Raw genomic sequence first — 12,608 nt, forward strand, 5'->3', positions numbered from 1 at the left:
TGTGGTCTAAGTAAACGTTATTGCATGCTATATAGGTTCGATTGATTTGCCTTCAACAAATTAATTATTACGAATTTCAGAACTGTTTTAATAAAAATTGCAGTTTTTCAAGTTTTTTCAAAAATATTTGTATTTTATTCAGTTTTTGCCTCAGTAGCCAGGTAACCTCATCCACGGTTTGATAGTATGTTACAGCATAGTTGCTAGGGGCAGTGGATTGGCTCTCAACCTTTTAATAGAACAAAAAAATTTCTGTTTTTTGAAATGTGAACTTTTTTTGTAAAGATTATTGCCTATCGATCTTTATGAGCCAACGATTTCTCTAAGGCTTAGAATTGGTTGAATGGCTAGCCCCTAGAGAAACAGAAATAGTTTTGCAGATTTCATTATCACATTTGTTAGCAACATTTCATTAAAATTTACAATTGATTTCATTTTTTTTATTTTTCTATCATTCTCTGAGTTAATCGTTCTTCAAGGGCTAAAGAATTTTTTTCAGGTCTTGCAGATATAATCTTGGACAAGTCTCATCGGAAAAATTGATTTTGAAAATATTTTGAAAAAGGTATGTTTAAAGGGATCAAATTTTGTCTTGGTGTTAAAAGCATCAAGAGTTTAAGCTATGAGTATACTTTTGGTTAGTGTGTTTGGTTGTTTTATGTTCTCACCTTTTGATATGATTTTGTTTCTTAATTAGCTGGTATTGTTCAATAGATCTGCTGGTCAGGTAGTTTTTTATTCAATTCTTTGGATTGCATTTCAGGTCTTGTCCTGCTTTGTTTTTTTAATTCGTCGTCTCCATCGATGATTCTTACGACGTGAATTCTTGGAATTCCTGGAAGGTAATTTTACTCCTTTGCAGTTAAAAATTATTTACGTGACGTCATTTGTTCTGCTTTTAGGTCAATTGCGTGACCTATATCACTAAAAAAATTGACTTCTGATATCATTTATTAAATTTTATGAACATTTAGTACTTAAAGATCAATTGTGTGCTTCCAAGTAATGGCAAAGGTAAATGCCCTAATGCTTGAGTATACAGTCTTGGGTCTTTGATTTAGAATACTAAATTTGAAAAAACTCTAGTGGAACTTTTTCTTTATAGAGCGTATGTGTCATAAAATTGACAATCCGAATCTGTCTATCTTATTTCTTTAGTTGTTTGAATTCATGGAAGGCCACAAGCTTCTATCGCGGCTATTATCCGGCAATCTGTTGGCTATGTTAATTTCGTCGATTATTTCTGCCCTAAAACCAACAAGATTTACTTTTTTACTTTCTTTGAACATCCCGGGTTGAGGTGTCACCGCTAAAAATTGCTAAAAGATGTAAGATTTGCGGTGAATTTGAGTAAAAATGTAAGATTTGCGCTCAATGCGATGAATGCGGTGACAAAAAATATTTGAGCGGTGAAATTTTTTTTTCACCGCTTAAGCGGTGAAAGCAAATTTTTCACCGCTACCAGCAGAATGCGGTGAAAAAAAATCAGCGCCATCAGCAGAATGCGGTGAAAAATTATTTGTCACCGGTAAAATCGCAAACCTTACAAATATTCACCGCTAAATTCAAACGCTTATCTTAATTCACAAGAATTATGAATGAAGTAAGTGACAGATGGCGGAGAGGAATAAGAAGTTGGAGACACTCAGGAGGTGAGTAGTTCGAATCCGTGTACGGACGTTTCTTTTTTGTAAGAAATCCGGTGAATGCGGTGAAAAAATATTTTTCACCGCAAATCTTACAAAAATTCACCGCTTTCAGCGCATTCAACGCTAAAAGATGCGGGCGCTTTGCGATGAAAAAAGTTTTTTTTCACCGCTATTCACCGCTAATCGTACATTATTTTTTGACAAAACCTCGACCCGGGATGTATTAGATAATAGTCTTATCGCAAGGCAAAGTATGGGAGTTAGTCTGATCAGAAGGAGCGTTGGTTCCACTGAAGTTGCACCAAAAATTTGGGTCGCACAAAGTTTTGATCACATGGCGCTGTGGTCTCGCATCATCTGGTCTGAAATAGCTACAATCGCACAAAGATCGCACTATTTATTGGATCACTTGAAGTTCCGATCAAAGGTCATTTCGGTCTGGCATGGATTGATTAGTGGACCAGGTCTGGAAGTGCTCTGATCAGAGGTTGCTGGGGTCAGCTGAAGTGCTATATAATAACCCTTAATTTCCAAATGGGATCATACAAAAACACTGGGAAACAAATTAGGTATCTTTCACATTATAGCCCCCATCCACAAAATTATATCTTTTATATCTACACATTTCGAGTCTTTCCCATTATAGCCCCCCCCCAGCTTAGTGGTCAGATAACCTATAGCCCCCCCCCCCCCCAACATGGTAATTATACCATAATGGGTGGCTAGAATTTCATGGGGGGCTATAATGGGAAAGACCCCACATTTCTTGTCTTCTGAGCTGGGGACCTCAGAAGAAAAGAGTTCAAACCGCTTATTGGCTGCAAATAGATTCAATTTGGGATAATGCGCACGTGAAATTATTTTCAAATTAGATAAAGCCCTCAGGCTGAAACATAGAAACAAAGTATAACAATATCAAAAATGACAGACTATTATGAGCTGAACAAAGATGTTTATGACAACAACTTGGAAAAACTAGGCACCAAATTCTGTCAATCAAAAGAAAGAAAAATGAAAATGGATTGATTTTTAGTCTAGCTGCTTCTCTCGCTCCCAAGGGGCGAATATTGCACCCTATTCTGTTTCGTCCCCCCAGTGTTTTTTACGCCCCCAGTTACAAATTTTATGTTGTTATATAGCACGTTACTATGTAAGAAAATAGCACGTGCGCATGGGGGTCATAAAAAATTTATGCTCACTAAGCTGGGGGGGGGGGGGGGGAGGAGGAGGGGGGGGGGGGGTGCAAAAAAGAATAGATCCGAACTAATATTATGTGCTGTTATATTACTTGATCCTGCGTCTAGCAAAATAGCAACAACCACGTTGGGGGACTAAGATTATAGCAACAAAATTGGGCTCCTTCCCATTATAGCCCACAGCTTAGTAGTCAAATAACGTATAGCCCCTCCCCATCATGTTCATTATACCATAACAGCGGCTATAATTTCATGGAGGGGCTCTAATGGGAAAGGGCCAAACGTTCAGCTGAGCATGAATCTACGAATAAGATTTGCGGCTACTCGCGATAAAAAATTATTCAAAAATATGGCAGGTGCACTAGGGGTTGGAAAAGATATGTACATCCAATCAGCGAAGGCAGGGCTCACAAACTGAAAAGAGTTTCTGGGGATCTATTATGTTGTCTCAATATTTTATGCCCCTCAATTACAATTTTATGCATTGCAAGCACGTTTAAGAACGTTACTATGTGTAAATAGGGTCTTCCCCATTATAGCCCCCCACGAAATTTTAACCCCCCATTAAGGTTTAATTACGGTGATTGGGGGGAGGGGGTTATAGATTATCTGACCACTAAGCTGAGGGGGACTATATGATGGGACAGACCCAAAAATAGCACGTGCGCGCGGGGGCTTGCAAGTTTTATGTCCACAAAATGGGTGGGGGGGAATAGATTTTTTACTCTGTCCCCCACCCCAGCTTAGGGGAGTAGTGGATAAAACAAGGCTTCCAGCCACCAGCAAAAATTTGACCCTTTCTCCAAGCGCTAATCACGCATGTCGAATCTGGCCAAATTTTACTGATTTCTGGAAGCCTTGTTTTATCCACTACTATATATTAGCTCTAAATTTGATAAAAATTAAAATTAAAATCAAAAATAAAACAAAAAATAAAAAAAAATCAAAGCAAAAATTATATTTCACTCTTTAAGATCCCCAGTAGAAAAGATCGCTCTTTTTCGCTCTTAAAGAGTGAATCCCTCTTTTTTGATATTTTTTTATTTTTTTATACTTTTTACTTTAAATTATCTATACTTTTCAATAATATTATATTTTCTTTTATTTTTTCTATATTTATTCCATTATTAATAAGAAATGATACAAAATTATAGTATTTACATGAACAACTATCAGTGAAACTGCTTCGCAGAACCTCTGTTTGGTTAATAACTAAAGGGTTTACAGCTCTAGGACTTTGCCAACTAGGATTAAATGTTTTATCCGCGAATCGGCTACACCGATCAGTTATATCAGGGAACCTGCTTTGCAGATTTCTACTAAATCCTCTAGTTAATTCTATATCTGGATGTTGTTTCTTTACATGAGCCCGTATCCCATCATATCTCACAACAGAAGCACAATATGGACAATTAACTTTAGCTGAAGTACAACTTCTACATGTATACTTAACCTCATCGAAATTATTTAGTGGTTTTATATAATTACACTTATTACAACATCTAGTTAATACTTCTGAGCTGGGGTTAAGGTTAGGGTTAGGGTTGGTGATAAGGTTAGGGTTAGGGTTGGGGTTAGGATCTGAGTTGGAGTTATAGTCATAGATAGAACCAGAACCAGAACTAGAGCTAGAACTGGGGTTAGAACCAGAACCAGAACTAGAACTAGAGCTAGAACTAGGGTTAGAACTAGAGTTAGAATTAGGATTAGAACTAGAACTAGGGTTACAACTAGAATTAGAATTAGAATTAGAACTAGGGTTAGAACTAGAATTAGAGCTAGAACTTGAACTAGATTCATTTTTTAAAGAACAACCCAACGGAGAAAAATTATTAGCACAAATACCACTTAATATTATATTACCACAATTACCTTTATCAGTTTTATCTTTATGAAATGATTCATAATGATATTTTAAAACAGCATTGTTTCCACATTTATAGTTACACTCTAAACATTGTAAAAGCATTTATAATAGGGTAAACTATAATATTTACCTAATCCTTCACAGGGTAATATTTAGCCATGATTTCAATTAAATCTTTAGTATTATCTTTAGATGTGATACACTCTGCTAAATATTTATTTCCTAAAGTATTGAGTGTATTAGTTTTACATCTCTTATCTAAAATCAAATCAAGGTCTAATTTTTTTTATCTTTAACAAAATTTATAATCTCTTCTCTAGTTTCTTCATTATTTATATATAGTTTGTTTAAAAACCTTCCTCCCTTTCTATTCAAAATTCCCATCTCTTCATTGACGAAGTCATAGTTACACTGATCAGTATACGAACAAAGTTCGTGGTTTACCAAACTGCTTCCCTGATAGGTCTTCGACCATGTTTCACTATCAGTATAACTGCTTCGTGTTTCACCTTCCAACTCTTCTCCATATCCAACATTAACTAATGTATTTACTCTACTCAACATTGTGCTTGCTCCCATTGCTACAGTTCCAGCATTTCTTGATATTGAATTAGGATAAAAACAATTAAATATAAATAAACCTGCGCCTATAATTCCACCAATATTTGATAAAAATTTCATACCTTTTCCTATAATCATTTCTTTAGTTAGAACATCATTCTGAATTTTAATATTAATTAAAGTAAGAAGTTTATTAAAAGAAAACTGATAATTATCGTGATTAATAACCTTTCTATCTGTTGCATTAGTCATTAGTGGTTTCATATATGCTATAAGTTTATTTATGTCTCCTCTCTCTAAATCATCTTTTAAACTAAGAGCTTTTAAATCAACGAAACCAACTCTTGGATCATATATCATTGTTCTATTACTACTAAGAAAATTAAAAGTATTTTCCTTTTCATTATTTTTAATTATACCATAACGAAGTTCATCTGACATTACATCTGTATAATTATAATAGTTACTATTATATTCACTAAATATTTTATAGAAGTCACGTTCACATTTATATATCTCATTAAAAGTTTTAAATAGGTCAGGTCCATTATAAGTTGTTAATTAAATAGTATCACAACTCATTCTTGCTGTATTAATTATTTGAGCTGGTTTATGACACATTACAATCATTTAAATATTATAATGTCTACCATCAGTAAAATAATAACCTATATCCTTAATTAACCTATCACCCATATCATCAAGTACTATTACAAAATTTTGAAATTTATGCATATTATTTTTTTGTGATCATATTTATATCACATTTATTAAACCCAGTATAAAACTTATTAGACTCAGGATCTATCCAGTCTCTGTCATCTTTACACACTAAAACTATAATTTTAGCTTGATCTTGAACTTGATCTCGATCTTGATCTTGATCTTGATCTTGATTTTGGACTGAGTATAATTTTAAATATTGTCTAATAAAATATGCCTGTAACAGTTCCACCATAAACGATAGTATGTAATGGTGACTTTTCATTTTCAAATCTAACTAGACTCCTATTCATAAATCCACCAAAGCTTTCTTCTAGTTTTGTATATTTACTTGGTCTTGAATCATATATTATATAACAAATTCCAATTATAATAATAAAAACAAAAACTGCACTACCTGTTTCCATTTTTATATAATAAATATAGATTTGATTTAGATTTAGACTTAGACTTATAATTAGACTCAGATTTAATAAATTTATTATATAAAAATGCTCAACCTGACTTCTGAGGAATTCAATAATAAATTTAATATTGATAATAATGCTATGAGTGATATTAGAATAAAAGATATAGGTAAAGATATAAGTCTAACACCAATTGAGAATGTAATGAGAGATGATAAACCAGAAGTGGTAAGTGAACTTAACTCTAACATTATTTTAAATCTACATCCAACTGAAGGTACACATTGGGTTTAGTTATAAGAAGAGAAGATGGTCCTATGTATTATTTTGATAGTTTTGGTGTAGAATTTCCACCTTTATTTTTAGAAGAATATGTTGATCTAGGCTCTAATGAGAGAATACAACAATATGATGAATCTTATTGTGGGGCTTATTGTTTATATATGATCTATCATATTGATAGAGGATTTAGAACTAAAAGTGCTTTGAATATTCTAGTTAATCAATGTAAATATCCAGGAATATATAATGAGTGTTTTTGTTTAGGTTGTAGTAAAGATAATGATGAGGTTAATGTTAATGATAAAGATAATGTTAATGTTAATGATAAGGATAATGTAAATGATAAAGATAATGTTAATGTTAATGATAATGATAATTTTAATGATAAAGATAATGTTAATGTTAATGATAATGATAATGTCATTGATAATGATAATGATAATGATAATGCTAATGATAGTGGTAATGACATTGATAATGATAATGATAATGATAATGATAATGATAATGTTAATGATAGTGATAGTGATAATGATAATGATAATGATAATGATAATGATAATGATAATGATAATGATAATGATAATGATAATGATAATGATAATGATAATGATAATGATAATGATAATGATAATGATAATTTTATATATATATATATATATTGGATGAAAAACATGGTGAAACATGGGTGAAGCCTCATCAAAAGTTTAAACCTAATAACAATAGTCCTACTAACATTATCTCTATAAACATAAATAATGATCTATATTCATGGTTAAATGATGACGGTGATATAATTACTGAAGCCGCATTCCCAGATAACTTTAGATGTATAATATCTGGTCCTAGTGAATGTGGTAAGACATTCTTATTAAAAAAACTAGTTCTAGCTAGTATATACTTTGATAAACTATACATCATTGGACCTACTGGTGATCAGTACCATGGTATAGAAAGAATAAACCCAAAAGCAGATGTTGAATTTTTTAAAGATATAAAAGATTTACCATCTCCCGATAAACTACCCAAAGACTTAAAGAAACTAATGATATTCGATGATGTTAGAGCCAAAGAACCAGTTACTAATGAATACTTTTGTAGAGGTAGACATATTAATTGCAATATGATATGTCTTAATCAAAACCTATTCTCTCTGGATAGGCAGAGTGTTAGAGAGAACTGTAATTATTTATTTATTTTATTTGAACAGAGAGGTAAAGTCCTCATATCTATATATCAAGATTTCTTTAATAATGTTGAACTTAGTTATAATGATTTTGCTAATATATGTAATAAGGTATGGAAAGAGCCTTATAATTATATTGTCATTGATATAACTAATACAAAAATATTAATGGTAAACTAAGAATTAATTGGGATAGGAAGAATTTGTAGTTTAGTTAAGTCAAAGATTAAGATTAAGATAAAGATAAAGAGTAAACTAGATGTAAAGTAAAACTTAATACATCACCATTAAAGTCTATAGGTCTTCCATGCTCATCTTTAATATGAAATTCTATGTATTCTATTCTATCTTTAGTTACAATTTGATAAAAGATATTAGTTGGTATAATATTTATCAAGTAACCTGGTGGTTCAGTTAGATTAAAGTTAGATTAAAAGTATATAGTATGTCTGTATCTTTATCATTATCTTTAGCTCCAGATATCACATTACAATGAATGTTAATAGTACTAAAACCCATAATATCAATAATTTTTTGAGATTTATATCTACCTTTTTTTATAAATTAATTTTCTAAATCCTAGTAATGAGGCTAGTGAGTTTTCTTTATCAAAGCTGAGTGCTCCTTGTTTTATTTCCATTAAACATTTCATCGTATTCTTATCAGGTTCTATTATAACATTACCATCAGTTTCTTCTTTTATTAATTCTGCTATATCAGTTAACTCATATGCTCCCGGTGTAATAGTTGAATATAGCAACGGGATTCCTTTATAATTATAATTAAGTATAGATGTAATGTTTGGGCTTGAGGTGGAGATAGGGTTAAGGTTAGGGTCAGAGCTAAGAGCCTGAGGTAAAGCTTCATCATCTTCTATAACAGCACTAGCATATAAGAATTGATTATTTCTCCTATTCACATTAAACACCGAATTATAAACAGATAATCTAATTAAACCTAATTTTGTTGTATTAAGTAAAGGTTCACTAAAGTTAAACTCTTCTGTTGGTTTTACCATTCTAAAGTTAAGTGTATACTCTTCTTTAGTTTTAGTTAAAGCTTCGTGTAGTTCATATAGAATCAAGTTGTCTGTCATTTTTTATCTAATAAAAATGGATTTTAATTTGGATGCAACTTATGGTTACAAAAATGATATACATAAAAGTAAGATTATAAAATATCAACCAAATAACCTGGCAACAATGAATACGGTTAATACTAACATTAATATCATACTCAATAGAGAAGAGAATCACTTAAGTTTGCGTGATTCATATCTAGAGATAGAGTTTGTTGTATCAGATGATGCTGGTGGTGTATTTGCTAATGATGCTAATATTAGATTAGTTAATTATGGTATGATGGCATTGTTTAGTTCAATGAGGCTTGAAACTAGTGGTGGTAGGACAATTGAATATATAGATCAATGTCATCCTAACCTATTGATGTATAAGTTATTAACTAGTACTGTTGATGAATATGAGAGTGGTTTTGTAAGAAATCAGGGCAACAGAGATAGTCAACTTAAAGGTGACCATATTGCTGCACAACGAGGACATATGTATATGATGATTAAGATGAGTGATCTATTTGGTTTCGTAAATGATTTAGAAAAGATTATATATGGTTTAGGATTTAAACTAATTTTAAAAAGAAATAATAATTATAGAGCTCTATATAGAGTTAATGCTAATCCTGGTGCAGTTGCCATTGATGGTAATATAGAAATTAGAGATATATCATGGTTTTTACCTAGTATTGATCCTAGTAATGATAATAGAATTATTGTGCAAAAGGGTTTAAGTAAAAAGAATAATATAGACTTTAGTTATTATGAAAGAAAGACATTTTATAAGAATGTACCCAATGCTACTAACTTCTTGTTTGATCGAGGTATGGAAAGTGGTATGGAAAGACCGCAATATATTATAGTTGAATTTGAAAATAATAATGTTAATGAACCAACTCATGAAGCAAGTACATTTGATGTAATGAATGTTACTGAATGTTATTGTAAGATTGGGAGTTTTATCGCGAGGATAGAATGAATATTAATTATGGAACCAATAATTATAATGAGGCTTTTAAGGAGATTGTTAGCTTCAATAAAGTTTATAATGGGCTACCACATAATATAAAACCATATATAAATCATAGAACATTCAAAAGTAATTATAGAATATATGTATTCGATACTAGATATCAAAGGGATCATATAGGTCCACAACCAATACAACTTAATTTTAAGCTTAGTGCTGCAGTTGCAGATGTTATATGTCATGCATTAGTATTAACTAGAAAGGTTATTAGTGTTAATAGTGATGGTAATAAGATGGTTGATATAATATCATAGATATAATTTAAGTCATAGATATAATTATAATTTTAGATATAACTCTAGCGATAATTATATTTTTAGATATAACTTTAGCGATAATTTAAAATTATAGAACAATATAGTTATTGCTATAATTATATACTTTTACTTATACATAACCATATACTTATACTCATACTTATAGCCAGTCAGCTCTAATTGTTACTCTTGTTAATACCTAACTATTTCTTATTAGTATTAACAAAACCTTTAGCATAAAAAATTTCTAATTTCTTTTTATTCTTTAGAGATAGGACTCCATCCATCCTGGATAAACCTCCAGCTTCAAGCTTTGGTTTAGATTTAGACCAAACCTTGGGTTTTGGATTAGGCTTGGGCTTGGGTTTGATATCAACAAAAGGATTATACTTTCTAACTTCCATTATTTTTATATATAGAAATGAGTCTTTTAAATAAGTTCAAAACTATATTGTATTGTGTAGGAGGTAGACATTATAGTGGTACTGTTATTATAAGAGGAGCTATTACTTCAAAAGGAACTAAGATGTTAAAAGGCAATTGTGTTTTATGTAGAAGGAATAAATCAATGACAGTATCTGATGCAACAATAGAAGCAGAAGGACTTAAAGATTTCTTTAAAAGGGCTGGTAACACTACGGTTAATTTTGGAAAGAAAGTTGCTAATAATCCAGTAAGAGCATTAGAAATAGCAAGTAAAATAAGAAGTGCAGCTGCATCTAGAAACCCTAAAGCAGCTCTAGCGGCTACACCTGATTTAATTAAATTTGCAACTACTGGTGAAGGTATAAAGGTAGTACAAAAAGGAAGAGGGTTGTACTTAGGTACAAAGAAAAGATAATTATTTAATTACAATTATGATTATATTATGTTTATGACTATGATTATGATTATGATTATATTATGATTATATTATGTTTATGATTATGATTATAACTAAGATTATGATTATATATTTATCGATCGGTGTAACCGCTTCGAGGATAAATATTAATACTAATATTATTATTACTAAAAACATTGTTATTACTAAGCACTAATATCTTTAATCTAAAAAAATACTCAGCTTGTTTTTCTTGTTCTTCTTATAATCCTCATATAACTTAACAAATTCATTATACTCATCATTATCTATTTTATTATCATTCATTGATTTAGTATATAGTTTATTAAACTTATCACTAAACTGTTTACTTAAAATATACATTTGTGAATACTTTATAATATTATTTCTAATTTTAGTATTAATTGTTTTTGATAATGAACCACAAACAGTTGCTGTAGCAAAAGCTGTTGGTATAGAATAAGCTAATCTTATACCTGTTAATGAAACTGATGTTGTTGTTGCAGTTGTTGCTATTGATGATAATACTATTTCTGTTATCTCAGCTATGTTAATATAATTCTTATATCTACTTAACTTCTTATTATAGTTATTAGTTTCAGTTTCATAAGAATTTCTAATATCTTTTATAATGTTAAAATTGTTATTAAATTTATTATTAGCTTGAATCTTTTCGTTTATCAATCTTTCTGATACTGATGACAAATCTGGATATAGTAATCTCTCACTCGGTGCTGTTGGATTGGTCATTGCTTTGCTTTATTTCATTAGTAAAAATTCTTTCTATTTCTTTCATTATATCTTCCTGATTAAAACTATAATGCATCTCAAGTCTGTCTTTCTCTTTATTATCAAGTAACTTACTTTATAAAAGTATAGCAATTATATATTGTACTATAACACCTCTAAGAGATTTATTGTATTCTTTCATTTCTCTCAGACCGTTAGTAAACATTTCATCTAAGTGTATGTTAGTTATATTCTGATTAAATTTATTATTATCAAATTCCTGCTTTAATTGATTATATTTAGAGATAGTACCTGCAGCAACTTTATTACAAAACTTAACAGTATTTCTGACTTCATTTGTTGATTCAATAAACTCATTAATTAGTTCTTCATTAACTTGTGTTTCATTTAGTTGTAATGTTTTAGTTGTAACTTTATCAAAATCACCCTTTCTTAGTTCAGTTATGTTTCCACTTAAAATGTCTATTTTATTAGAAGAGGATAATAAGTTATTGTCACAATACTCTTTATTAACAACATCTTTTTCATCTGTGGGAGGATTAACATTTGTAATTTTATAGGTATCCTTCATGTTAATATTATCATTATCTTCTAGGAACAACCCTCGGGCCTTACCTAGTGTTAAGTTGTTTGTTGATGTTGATGTTGATTTACGTTTAGCTTGATTGAATCTATTTCTGGTCATTATTTATTTTAAGAAATATATTTAATGATTCTAAAACTTTATTATTAGATTCAAAATCAAACTCAGATTTTAAAAATTCCTGTTCGTAATATTTACCTTCTA

The 12,608-nt window shown here is 30.5% G+C and overlaps 1 protein-coding gene across 4 annotated transcripts in view; it reads left to right on the top strand.

Annotated features, from left to right (window-relative positions):
• The first annotated feature begins 2,493 nt into the window (after window positions 1–2,493).
• The window catches only part of LOC142349441 (uncharacterized), a 191,354-nt gene continuing 181,239 nt past the window's right edge, over window positions 2,494–12,608 (top strand). For 3 of the 4 annotated variants that reach the window (XM_075400989.1, XM_075400991.1, XM_075400992.1), the window contains exon 1: window positions 2,494–2,628. In XM_075400989.1, the coding sequence (XP_075257104.1) occupies window positions 2,571–2,628 (58 nt within the window). In that variant the 5' untranslated portion in view covers window positions 2,494–2,570. The remainder of the gene's footprint in view (window positions 2,629–12,608) is intronic. The other variant, XM_075400990.1, reaches the window with a different exon arrangement.

This window comes from Convolutriloba macropyga, chromosome 11, assembly GCF_964194025.1.
Source record: "Convolutriloba macropyga chromosome 11, txConMacr16.3, whole genome shotgun sequence".
In the NCBI taxonomy this organism is placed as follows: Eukaryota; Metazoa; Xenacoelomorpha; order Acoela; family Convolutidae; genus Convolutriloba; species Convolutriloba macropyga.